Genomic DNA, 13,732 nt, shown 5'->3' with positions numbered 1-13,732 from the left:
TGTAGTCCTATACACAACCACACACCTGAATACTCTAACCCAACTGATGTTGGGTTAGTGTATTCAGGTGTGTGGTTGTGCATAGGGCTGAGGAAGACCCGACACCCCACAAAGTGGACGGGCAAGTAAGTGTGTGTGTGTAGGTAGGTGTGTTGTGTGTGTAGGAGGAAAAAATGATTGTTCTGCCACCCCCAAAAGTGGGCAGATAGGTGTGCTGTGTGTGTAAGTATGTGGGTTGTGTCTGTGTGGATGTATAGAAGGAGAAAATGGTTGTCACTAAGAAAGGTTACTGGTGTTGGGGAAGTGTCCAGATGTGTGGTTGTGTGTGGAGGGGCTGAGGAAACTGCCACCCTAATAAGTGGGTAGTAAGTGTATTGTGTGTGTAGGTATGTGGGGTGTGTGTGTGGGGGGGAGAGAAAATGGTTGCCACTAAGGAAGTTTACTGGCCTTGTGGAAGAGTGTCCAGGTGTGTGGTTGTGTCTGGAGGGCTGAGGAGGACCTGCCACCCCAAAAAGTAGGCAAGTGTGTGTGTGTGTGTGTGAATAGGGAGAGAAAATGGTTGCCACTAAGGAGGACTACTGGCGTTAAGGAAGAGTGTCTAGGTGTGCGGTTACATTATGACAGGGCTGAGGAAGCCCTGCCACCCCAAAAAGTGTGTGTGTGTGTGTAAGGGGCAGAAAATGGTTGCCACTAAGGAGGACTACTGGAGTTTGGGGAAAGTGTCCAGGTGTGTGGTTGTGTCTGGAGGGCCGAGGAGGACCTGCCACCCCAAAAAGTGGGCAGATAGGTGTGCGCTGTGTGTGTGTTTAAGTCGGTGGGTTGTGTGCGTGTAAGTAGGAGTGCTGTGTGTGAGAGTAAATAGGTGGGTTGTGTGTGTGTGTGGAGGAGGAGGAGGAGGAGGAGGAGAAAACGGTTGCTCCTAAAAGGAAGCTTAGTGGTGTTGGGGGGAAAGTGTCCAGGTGTGTGGTTGTGTGTAAGTAAGTGGGTTGTGTGTGTGTGTGGAAGAAGAGGAGGAGAAAACGGTTGCTACTAAGGAGGGGAATGGTGCCAGGTGTGTGGTTGTGTGTAGCCAGGGGAAGGGGGAGGCCTTACTTGGATGGAGACACCCAGAGAGAGGAGGAGGAGGGGAGACATAGGTAAAGAGGAAGCGGGAGCGAAGGCTGCTCTGTTTATATTCGCATGAAGGCTGTTAGGGCGGCGTCGGAAGCCATGGCCCCTTGCCTTGCTTTGCCCTCTGGGACTCACCATCTCTGCCGCCGCAGCCTCAGCCCAGAGCCCCCAGAGAGGAAAAAGCAGCAAGACCCCTTGTATCCCAGCATGCACCGCGACGCCGGGTTTCCTGGGGAAGCAGCCGCCGCCGCCGCGCATGCGCCGAGGGAGACAGAAACCATAGAGTAGGAGAGAGGACTCACGGAAAAAACCATAGAGATCGACAGAGGGGGAGCGGAAGCCTCCAAGCAAGGTTTCTTCGCCATCTTGGGAAGGGAGCGCTAAAATCCAGCCACCTTGACGAGGTCTCCTGCTGCTGGCTCACTGAGCGTCGACAGGCGCTTCCCATTGGTCCGTTTTATAGCGCGGCGCCCCGCCCTGTCTCCATGGCAACGGGGAGGTGTTGGTTAGGCGGGTGCGTCCGCCATTTTGGTGAGGTCAAGGATATACAGTACCGGATTTTTTTTTCTCCCTCGGTCAATTTTTCTGCGGCCGGAAGACATTTTAATTATTATCCTGGTATATTTTTAAACTTTCAAGAGTTGACAATAGAACTGCCCGTTTAAAAAAAACAACACGGCTGCCTCTGGGAACCATGTTGGGAAGGTCACTTCCGCTCTAGCCGTGGATGACGTAGAATGTTTCCCAAAGGACTCTATGATTCTAATGGGGCTAGTGTGAAAAAGCGTCGCGTACTTAAGCGCAAGCCGAAACGGCCGCCATCTTGGGAAGGGCATGAAGTGGGAGGGCGGGGGGAGGGCCGCCATTTTGTAGTCCTGAGGGTTTTTTTGAATTGAAGAGTTTGGCTCTTGCTAAAACAGTGTAGTAGCAGCAGCAGCAGTGATTCCCAATTAACCATCATCCTGTGAAGCAATTAATACGCTGGCCACACAATAAAGGCATTTACTTATATCTCCCCTGTAGAAATAACACAGTTTGACACCACTCTACATCCTACAGAATCCTGTCAGTGGACCAAGCAAGCCTCTAGTTCTCAATGGCTGTGTCTACAATGTAGAATTAATGCAGTTTGACACCACTTTAACTGCCATGGTTCCATCCTACAGAATCCTGGCAGAATCCTGAAAGACACTAGCATTCTTGTTTTGCAGAAAAGGCTTAAAAGCCTTGTAAACCCCCAAATCCCATTGATAAGATGGAGCTACAGCACTTAAAAGTGATGTCAAACTGCATTGTTTCTATAGTGTAGATGCACCCCTGGATTTATGGCACTCAACTGTTTACTTGTTGAAATAAAGAAACTGGGATCACGGTGGTCCCTCCTCATTAGTTACCTTTCTCTTGCTAATGGAGTTAATTTTTTGTATCTGTCTTTTATTGCCCTTTCTCCATGGTCACCACCTGGATGAAAAAGGGACTGGACTCTGCTTGCATTGAGATCCCTCAAGAACAACTGAGTACAACAGAAACAACCTCTGATACAAAACGTAGGCCTGGAAACATCCGGGGTTAGCCCTGTTGACCATAGAGCAAATCCAGTAACATCAAAAAAGTCCACCAAATAGTGATACCTTTACTGGGCCAAGCAAAATGCACAATATATAAGTTGCAAGCTTTTGAGGCTGCACTGGCTTCTTCTTCAGGCAAGGTGTTAAAAGCCATACAGGAGATAAAGTAGTGAAGATGTTAGTTATAGGCCTACATTTTGTTGTTTTTGTTCTCAGTTCAGATGGTACGGAGGGGGATTTGCAGGCTGGCACCTCCTCATTCTGGCCCTGTGTTGACTGGGAGATTCTGAGATTCCAGGAAATTTAACATCTATTTGCAACACAAAAACATACTTGCTTTGCAATCCAATTTGTGTCCATCCTTTGTGAGCCCACAGGCCCCTTTGTTAGGCAGAATGGCCTCACAAAGGATGGAGACATATTAGATTGCAACTTTTTCTGTTGCAAATTGATGTTAAATTTCTTGGACTCTTCTCAGGGCGATACTTCAGAGTTTATCACACGGGAGGAATCTCTCTTAATTTCGAATTAAAAGAAAGTGGGGCCAGAACACATTCACGTGAATTTGCTAGTTTGGTGAATTTACGTGAATTCAAATTGCGTTCGAACTGACTTCCCATTGTCCGAAAATAGCTTGCCTTTCCCTGAATTTGCATGTGGTAGTCTATCATGCAATAACGTTAAACCCCACAATTGTGTTCAGATTGCCATTGGATTATACTTCCAATTTCCCTTGTCTGATAAACTCCAGAAAGATGTTCACATGGACAGTGACTGCAAATAATTAAAATCAAGCTTTGAATTAAGTTGGAAATTTTGAAAAGGGACAACTTAAATTTATTCTTTTTACTAAAGTGATTTGACCTAAGTAAGAATTTCAGCATGAATTTAATTTCAGAATCAAGTAATTAAGTTACTAAATGAGACACAGAGCTATGGCTTTTTTTAAAGGCATTTCCTAGTTGGTTCTTTACAAAAAAAAAATTGGTTCTGTTCGATTTATACAAAACTACTTCTTATTTTTTAATCAGGATTGGGGGAAGTACTGTAAAATGTTTAGGTCACAAAATCCAACCCACAAGAGTAGTTCTGGGGAAATGAATGTGTTAAAGAATTTTGAGGTTAATAATCTCAGTAACTGATCTTTCCCTCTCCCCACTCCATTTCTAAAAATAATAAAGCATCCATATTATTACGACCAGATAGTTCTTTATATGAATATGAATGCTTGCAGGAGTTGTAGAAAGCTAGAAATCCAAGTGAAATAAAGACCCCTTTGTCCATCACAGAACTTTCTCCTCCACTTTGTTAACTGCCGTCAAGTTGGTTTTGACTTCTGTAGACCCTATGTATGAGAAACCTCCAAGTCACCTGCTTCTTGCAGACTCAGGGCCATGGCTTTCTTGACTGAATCTATCCACCTGTAATGGGTTTTCCTCTTTTCCTGCTGCCCTCTTCTTTACCAAGCATTATTACCTTTTCTAGTGAGTCATGTCTTCTCATATGTCCAAAGTATGACAGTCTCAGTTTAGTTATCTTGGCTTCTTGGGAGAGTCCAGGCTTGATTTGCTCCTTTTATTTGACCTTTTAGCAGTCCACAGAACTCTTCTCCAGTGTGTGTCAAATGAGTTGATTTTCTTCCTATCAACTTTCTTCACTGTCCAGCTTTCATAGCCATACTTTCACACTGTGCACTTATAATGCTACTGCCCTTCCCAGCACTTGCTTTCTGAACTAACTGCCCCACTGAGTGAAATTTTGGAGAACATGTTTTCCAGCATCATCCAGGTAAAGCTTTCAGTGCAGGCAGTTAAATTTAAATGATAATTTCATATAAACTTAACTGTTAATTCCCTCCTTCTAATGTGAATGTAATTGAATTAGATTTGTTTAGTTTGTTAACAGTTAATTAAATGCATTTACCATTTTCTCCTAATTGCCTTATCTCTGCACATGGAGTGTGTTCAAACAAGAAAATGAGTTGCTTCTCTAATATGGCATGTTGTTGTTGTGTGCCTTCAAGTTGTTTCTGACATAGGCCAACCCTAAGGGGGGTTTTCATGGGGTTTTCTTGGCAAGATTGGTTCAGAGGAGGTCTGCCATTGCCATCCCTTGAGGCTGAGAGCATGTGATTTGCCCAAGGGCATCCAGTGGGATTATATGGCTGAGCTAGGATTTGAACCCTGCTCTCCAGAGTCATAGTGCTATGCTTAAACCACTACACCAAGCTGGGTGCCTGCAGCATACAGCTCCGCAAAAGTTGTACCATCATTTTCTATTGTTTGCATAAAACTGATGTAGGATGCTGACAGAAGTAGCCCTGAACACCTCCTGAGATAGATAGATAGATAGATAGATAGATAGATAGATAGATAGATAGATAGATATTAAACCCAGTATTAAACATTTGAGAAGAAAGGAAAGTCAAATATGTAACTTGTTACAAGAGAATGGTGGACAGATCTGATTGCAATTATATCTCTCGCCACCAGATGGCAGCAGCATCTATGTTAGCTAATCAAATGGGCCCTACAAAAATGTTGACATGTGAGTGGCACACGCTTGTTTCGTGTCTCCCCACAATGTTCCATTGCCACTGAGCATGTTCCATTCTTAGTGGGCATTTTGAGAGTGCCTCCTGTTATTTTGGCTTGCTATATATGATACTCAGCCATGGAAACCCACTAGGTGACCTCAGGTGACCTCAGGGAAGTCATGCTCTCTCAGCTTCAGCAAATCCTCTCTGAACAAATCTTGCCAAGAAAATCCTAAGATAGGTTCTCTAAACCTATTTTAGATGAGAATAACTTGAAGGCAGACAACAACAACAAATATAAATATATGAGAGTATGACACAGTCTTGTAATATGTGGAATCGCTCAACAGAATAAACAGGTATGTATGGAAATCACATCACTCTCCTGCTTTTGCTGGACTACATCTCCCATTTCATTAACAGAAAAAGCAGGCATGAGAATCACATGCCCCTCCAGCTGTTCTTGGATTACAACTCCCACTATTCCTCCTAATTGGTAATACTGGCTAGGACTGATGGGACTGGTAGGGTTGCAGATGTTCCAGAGTCTTGTCTGGAAGAGACTCATAAGCAATCTACTGAAAGAATATTATAGGGCCCAAACAGACAGACCAAAATAAAGCTGCTTTGTGCCACTTTGGAGGTATGCTGTTTAAATGATAAACACATCTTAAAAGGCCAGAAGCTGCACCAAAGCTGTGCCCCAGTCCTTAGGATTGAAGTGTGGCTTTCGTGTGGCTTTCACATGGCTTCTGGCCTCTTAGGATGCATGCATCATTTAAATAGCACACCTCCAAAGTCTCCTGAAGCAGCTATATTTTGGCCTGTCTGTTCGGGCCCTTGGTCACTTTCCTTTAATTTTTTTGGACACATTATTTTGGCATCTTGTCCAGAGTATACCATGATGTAACAGAATGATAGCAGTTGGTTTACACAGAACTAAAAATTCACAGAGATGAATTGGTATATACTCACATTTTTAAACTTTGCCCGAACATCTTTTGTTAACAATCATAAGTGTAGATACTGCTTATGTTGGTCTCTGAGTTTGCAAATTAAAGCATTTTCCAATCATGTCACTGTTCATAATCAAGGAATTTCTATGCAGAAATTCTTCACCGGGAGCAACTCACTGTTACCTTATTTGTCTTCACGTTTTAGGACTGATGTGAGGGAGACTTCAAGGACCAAAAGGACTAAAAATAAATTTGTGGTTATCATGTACTCTATAGATCCTAAGATCGAATAGCTAAGAAAGCTGTTGAGGTTGTTGTAACCACAAATAATGAACAACAGACCGAGCCTCTCGCTCATACCGACATAGTTTCTTAGTACTTATTTTCTGCTGTTTGAGGTCCTTATGGGCAGCAAAAAAATTGAACCAGACTTAAAGGGAGAAGTTTAACAGCTTAAAACTAATATAGGTGGATTACAGACCGCTGCTTTGTGGCGGTCTGCTGCCGCCGCCGCTTGCTCCATGAGTTGCAAAGGAGTTACAGCATACTGAGTTAGACCCAAAGGTGCTACAAAATCTTTCTAAATAATTTTTCAACAAGTCCTTATTTTGCCTGTAAAAAGAATCTGGCAATGCTCATCCCAATGGCAAGAACCCACTTTAATTTAACTCAGAAGGAAGTTGCAATGTACAGTTGCCCTGACAATGTAGCACTTTGCTGGTTCTTGGGATTGTCAAGTCTCAGGGCACTGTCTGAAGTCTCAGAAAACTGCTGGACATTTTTAGATGGGGAAAACAAATATCAGGGCGAAACCAACAGAGGAGGAGAAGGTTATGTTTCCGTCTGTGAGGTAACTTTAAATAATGGGTGGGCAAAGTGTGGCCTCAGGACTTCATGCGACTCTCAAGCCCTTCAAATTCCTCAGAATACACCTTTTTGGCCTTCCCAAAGTGAATTGCTTCTCCTGGAAATCTACAATAGCAGCAATTAAACTTTTATATAGTTTATAGCCTCCTTATCATTTAACATAAAAACCCTTCCCATTTCTCTCTCTCTCTCTCTTGATATTTTTGACAATTTGTTCTTCTCTTGGAGAGTCCTTGGGGCACAGAACAGACCCTGTATAGTTATGTACCCCTATCTCAAAACCAGCTTCACCCACTCATAACTGGTGCCAGGACTCTCTGGCAGTGTGAGGTTGCCTGCATGTGTATTGTGCTTGTGCACACTGGCACACCAAAAAACAGTAGCATGAGGTGGGGACTGGGGAGAGAGTTGGTTGCTACACATATTTTGCTCTTGACTCATGCTGTTGGGGGCAAGGGAAGGAGTGGGTCTGGCTTCACAGTTATTCTTGTTCTACCAGCCCAGGCAGTAATGGTACAGGCCCTGGGGGAAATAACCTCTGTTTGTGTTGGTAAGGTGCCTTCTAAAAGTTCCACAGCATAGGGCCTAAAACAACACCTGTATCATGTGTGCAGTAAATAAGACTGTGTGGCATGTGAGCCCAAGAGGAAATGGTGGCAATGGCTGTGCCACTGGACACATTTTGGAAACTGCCTAGAGATTTTTTTTAAAAGTTGTCTTTTCACTCCAGCTCTGGGTTGACATATTTCCCAGTTAGTTGGGTTTTATGTTTCTGGGTCCATATACGTAGATTCAGACTCATTTCCTCATTTAGCTAATCCCCCATAATCCTTGTCTGCCTCACCCCTTTTCCACAATTTGGCTCTGAAATCTCTTAGAATGGGATGCTGCTGAGCTGGCGACCTTGTCTGCCTTAGCAGACAAGCTCATACTGTAATTACAGTTTACAGTTTAAGACACCCTCTTCCCCTTGTGAAGCCATACTAAATCAAGGAATTCTGTGCAGGTAGGCAGAGAGTGGAAGGACAATTTCTCATTTACAAGTTTGGTTAGCACATGTCAGATTGTGATATTATATTCTTTGTTTCCACAACAGCCATAGGGGACTAATATAGAAATATAGATCCCTAACTTATTAGTACAGGCTAGTGCCATTTTTGCAGGCTAACAACATTTCTGAACTTAGGTACACAAGGTTGTCCTGTGTGATTATTGCATTGCTTTTGAGCCTGGCTTTCTTTGATAAGATTAAATCCAAGTAGAGCTGTTTTTGCATTGGTCTTGATGCAGAGAAAAGTCAAGGACCAGATGTTATAGGGGATTGCTGTACGTATACCACATAGATAAAACTAATGTAGGGCCAATCCAAGATACGTTGTTGACTTAGGCAAAGAAGGTGTCATTTTTCCCTTTTCATGTCCAAAAGCTGACTGGACTACCCACTGAAACATTCTACAATACAAGCAATGAGAGAATGTCTTCATGATGTTTTTTTATTTCTTGTTGAAAGGAAAGAGACAAGTAATGAGTGGGAGAAGGGGTAGTGGGAAGTGAGATATTCCCTGCAATTCTTCTCTGTTTTTCCTTAGATCTGTACTTGGGCCTTTTGCTTCTTTCTTTCCTGCTGAGGTCACTTTCCCCTTCTTCAGGAACTGGAGAGATTCTTACATGTGACTTTTAAATCGTGATTACAGTTGGAAGAAAACTGGTTTGGCAATACTTATTGCACGTCACTGCCTCCGACCCATAACTGTTGTGTCCCCGAAGGGTGGTTAGGGCATCCCTTCTAATTGACAGGGTAAACCTGTCAGTGAGCTTGCAATTGAGCTAATCCTTAGATGCAAAACATCACGGATGGGGCAACTGCAATATTGGTAGTGTCATGGTGTCAGTGTCTCTTTCTCTCTCCCTGTCCTCCCTCCCACTTGCTATTCCTAAGCAGGCCTATTCCCTTTCCCTCCTATTTCTTTTCTTTTCTTTTTTAAAAAACTTAAATCACAGTAACAGAGCTCTGGAATTGCATAAAAAATGAAAATAAAAATAATCAAAAATAATGACAATAAAAGGCTGCTGGGTAGGGCATAGGGGTTGGAGATGCGGTTAATGGGGAGTGCGGAAGAGAGCATAGGGGCAGAAGCAGCCCCAGTTGTGTGATTGACAAAATGTGCAAAAACGATTGCTCCCAAACTTAGTTTAATTTTTTTTTAAAATGACACAATTGCGGCAAGAATGGGGCTTGTGTGGTAATATCCTTAGTCTCTTTGCCTGAATAGGAGGCAGGAATGGAGATCCAATCCCAGTAATTTTGCTAGCTTATCCAGACACATAGGAGCCAGCATTAGGGGCTCTTGTAACCAAGTACAGTGGGTCCTTGGTATCTGCTGGGGTTTGGTTCCAGGACCCATCGTGGGTACCAAAATCTCATGCTTAAGTACCATTAAACACAATGGCATAGTAAAATGGTGTCCCTTATATAAAATGGCAAGATGAAGGTTTGCTTTTTGGAGTTTATATATATATTAAAAAAAAAATCAAACTGTGGATAGTTGAATACTTGGATACAGAGGGCTGACTGCACAGCTCAGTGTTCCTATCTCAAGATGAATTTCCTGAGACAATAAACATTACTCGAGCATCCTGGATAATTAATCTTGTTTCTACCCTAAGATCACATTACATTAGTCCTGTTGCACTCTGTGTAATAAAAATACCAGATGCTCACACACTTTGGTCTTCTATCTCTGATTTCTAATCAGTGGTATTCCTGCCCCTGGTGTCACCTCATATTGGGCAGGGCTTCCGGAGATAGCAGTGCCAAGGAGGGGGCTGTCCCAATGTCATCCCTTTTCTTGGGTGACACCCAGTGCAGGCTATACCCGTGTACCCCTAGTGATGCCACTGCTTCTACTAAAAGTAGAAGGCTATCTAATGGGATGCAAAGCAAGATGTGGGACACGCTGATCTCTCCTCCCATGGCCTTGCTGCCAACTTTCAACATTTGCTGTGTGAGGTAACCACCTCACTGCCTAGTGGTAGGGCCAGACCTGAACAGAGGGAAATGTGTAGTAACAGCACAAGTGAGCACATTGCATGTTGATGCTGAAACTCTTACCCTTATGCTAAGCGTGGGACAGAAATGGAGAGAAGGAGAAATACACAGGACATTAGAAAAAAACCCATGTGTTAGTTCCTTTTGATATTTCTGTGGCTCCTGCCAGCAACAAAATGGCATATTCATTCTCTTCAAAAGCATACCAAGCATTGTTGGTATGAAGCACAATGTGGTTGTATATATTACAAAGGTCAGAGCATAAAGCACCATTGAGAACAAAATTCTTTCTATCACTTTAAAGGTCAGTTACTGGTCTTTTGTTTCTGTTAAATGGAATGTTCAGTGTTTACTGGCCCACATCCTGTGTGTGAGCTCAGTTTACTATATAGTGTTATTGTTCTGAAACAAGAACCAAAACTGTATACCTGTACATTTGCATTCAGAAGATTGGTGTGTATTCCATGCTGATGGCCATGCTGTGGGGGATGATGAGAGTTGCTGTGCAACCCATTTGGAAAACCCCAGGATGGGAGATGGCTGGTTTGTGTGAAGTAATTTTGCTCCAAAGCTGTGACTCCTAGTTTGGATGAAGCCCCATCATCAGTTACTTTGCAAGCAGTGCAGTGTGGGGATAGTACTCCCCTGCCCATGGGGTTGTAAAGTGGTGGGAGAAGAATTGAGTCCATATAGCTGCCCAATATGGGAAGATCAGGTCCAGCTAGCCTACAGACAAATTCAGAGGAAATGCTGTTCAAAGCCAAATTAGTATCCATATAAAGAGATAGACAGAAATCCCATAGCACAGTGGTTCTCATATATTTTTTTTACCCTTGTGACACTCTATCCAGGAGTACCACTCAATTCTGGGACTTCGGAATCTGAAATGTTAATATTTCCAAGGTTTGAGCTTTCCAAGTTCTGAGCCAATTATCGTCTTCAACATCATTACTTCTTCTTTAGGGAGTCAATAGAAGGTAAATAACCAATTCATGTTAAGGGAAAATGAATCTAGGCCTCATCTCTGTATTTCCTTTTTTTAAAACCAGGTCCTCCAGCTTGAACATTGCATAAGGTTGCTATAGAAATCATTGATGATTTCAAGATGAATTTCTTGACACAATAAACATAACTAGAACACCTTAGGTAATAATTTTGGACCTTATTGCACCACTTAAATAACCTGACTTACCTCTCCCAAATTGAAGTGTAATTCTGGGTCCTATTGGAAGGATTTTGCAACCGAAGCCAGTGAGTCCAGCCCAGTGGCAACCAGTGTGCCCGGTGTGCTTTGGTGGCCATTTTTTAAAGTTGGAAAGCTGCTGGTTTTGAAATGAGGTTTCTGAAGCACACCTGGGACCTGGGCTTCGGCAGCAAAATCCTTGCGATAGGACCTGGCTGCAGTCTGAATTATACTTCACTTCGGAAGAGGTAAACTGGGTTATTTAAGTGGTGCAAAATGTCCCTTGTTTCTGCAATAAGCTCAAATTGCAAAACACCTCTGTCCTCTTTCTTTGTACTCTCCTAAAGTTAGAAGGCTAGCTAAGAGGATGCAGAGCAAGATGTGGGACACACTATTCTCTCCTCCCATGCTGCCAAACATCTGCTGCCTGAGGTAACCACTTCACTGCCTAGTGGTAGGGCCAACCCTGAACAAAGGGATATGTGCAGTAACAGCACAAGTGAGCACACTGCGTGTTGCTGTTGAAACTGTTATCCTTATGCTAAGAGTGTGGACAGAAATGGAGAGAGAGATACACAGGACATTAGAAAAACATGTGTTATTTGCTTTTGATGTTTCTGCGGCTCCTGTTAGCACCAAAATGGCCCATTCACTCACCTCAAAAGCATACCAAGCATTGTTGGTATGAAGCACAATGTGGTTGTATATATTACAAAGGTCAGAGGATAATCATCATATAGAACAAAATTCTTTCTATCACTTTGAAATGTCAGTTCCTGGTCTTTTGTTTCTGTTAAATGGAACGTTCAGTGTTTACTAGCCCACACCCTGGGTGTGAGTTTAGTCTACTGTAAAGTGTTACTGTTCTGAGGTTCTGAAACAAGAAGATTAATGTGTATCCCAGGCTGAGGGCCATTCCGGTCGGGATGATTTGAGTTGCTGTCCATCCCATCTGGAGAACATCAGGATTGGGGAAGATGGGCTTGTGGGAAGCAATCTGGCGCTAAAGCTTTGATTCTTAGGTTGGATGGACCCCCATTGTCAGTTTAATTTGCAAACAGTTTAGTGTGGGGATAGGACTGGCCTGCCCATAGGGTTGTAAAGCGTAATGAGATGATGAGCATATAGCCCTTTGACCACTTTACTGCCCAGTATCAGTATTAAATATCTTCAGTTCCAGGTGGTGGTTTTCATATTAGTGGATGTGACAAATCCATTATGAATTTTAATCCAAGCTTTGACAGAGCTATCTCTGGTGCTAAACCTATTTTGGGAATAAGGTTTATCACCTTAAAACCCAAATGAAAACCTACTGGTCCATTTGCATGGATGCTATCACCATCCACTACTAACTATTTGCCCACTGCATCCTCTTAGACTGCTGCCAGCGTTATACATAATTGCATGGCCCCTGTCTGTTAAAAAAGTTTAATCCTCCCTTTTACCCTGTCTTCTACTTTACCAAGTATTATCTTTTCTGGTGAATCATGTCTTCTCATGATATGTCCAAAGTATACCAGCATCTGTTAAATCATCTTGGCTTCTAGGTAGAGCTCAGTCTTGATTTGCTCGAGGACATATTGATTTATTCTTTTAGCAGTCAACGGTATCCATATCACATTTCCAATGAATTGATTAGCTTTCCTCACTGTCTAGCTTTCATAACTATATTTTCGCACTGTGCAATTATAATACTAGTACCCCTCCTAGCACTTGCTTCCTGTGCTAGTACCCAGCCTCATTGAGACTAACAATAAGGGTGGTTCTGAGGAAGATATAAAAATGCCCTGAAATTTGAGCATTAGACTGTTATTTGTGGAGGAAGTAGTCCTTCCAGTATTTTGGTAATATGTATTTTGGTAAACATCAGTTTATTACTGGTAATAAGTATTTTGGTAAACATCAGTCCCTGAAACATAAATCATAAAACACTGAAAGACCTCATTAGTGGATTGACTTAAGATGTTTTGTAACCCTAAACTCTGCCAAATTAAAGAAATTCAATAGCATTAATCCCTGTCTCCCTTCCTTTTCTTTCTTGTTCTCCTTTCTTTCTTTCTTTCTTTCTTTCTTTCTTTCTTTCTTTCTTGGGGACTGCTCATCATCTGGATCTCTAAACTATTGCTTACTTATGTGCTTACTTAGCTTGCATGTAAGTCTGGTCCTGCCTGATCACATGCAGTGAAAAGTCAGTCCCAGCCCTCCTGAATTGTGTCTGGAATCAGATGAGTAGGCTGTAGTCCTTTACAAGTCTTGAAGTGAGAATTTAAGTGGGTACAGCTTTTTGTTCTCTCTTTTCATTCTGTTTCTGAATTATAAACAGCACTGGGGGAATGCTCTGCTCTGTACACAACTGTAAAGAAGCAGGGACCTTGTGGATGGGACAACTACAATCTCTCTTTTTCTTTCTCTCTCATACTCACATACATACTCGTACTCAACCCCACTCACCCCTCCATCATG

The 13,732-nt window shown here is 42.7% G+C and overlaps 2 protein-coding genes across 3 annotated transcripts in view; one reads left to right on the top strand and one right to left on the bottom strand.

Annotated features, from left to right (window-relative positions):
* ELOB (elongin B) overlaps positions 1–1,538 on the bottom strand; it is a 6,083-nt gene extending 4,545 nt beyond the window's left edge. The window contains exon 1 of one of the 2 annotated variants that reach the window (XM_042472252.1): positions 1,413–1,538. In XM_042472252.1, the coding sequence (XP_042328186.1) occupies positions 1,413–1,475 (63 nt within the window). In that variant the 5' untranslated portion in view covers positions 1,476–1,538. Of the gene's footprint in view, positions 1–1,245; positions 1,382–1,412 lie in introns of those variants that run through there. The other variant, XM_042472251.1, reaches the window with a different exon arrangement.
* The window catches only part of LOC121933040 (serine protease 27-like), a gene marked incomplete at its 5' end in the record, with an annotated part of 29,721 nt that continues 17,485 nt past the window's right edge, over positions 1,497–13,732 (top strand). The window contains one exon of the mRNA XM_042472254.1: positions 1,497–1,560. Coding sequence (XP_042328188.1) covers positions 1,497–1,560 — 64 coding nt within the window. The remainder of the gene's footprint in view (positions 1,561–13,732) is intronic.

The sequence above is a fragment of the Sceloporus undulatus genome, chromosome 6 (assembly GCF_019175285.1).
Source record: "Sceloporus undulatus isolate JIND9_A2432 ecotype Alabama chromosome 6, SceUnd_v1.1, whole genome shotgun sequence".
Classification (NCBI taxonomy): domain Eukaryota; kingdom Metazoa; phylum Chordata; class Lepidosauria; order Squamata; family Phrynosomatidae; genus Sceloporus; species Sceloporus undulatus.
Note: the sequence above shows the minus strand (reverse complement) of the source record. Positions and strands in the feature narration are given on the sequence as shown.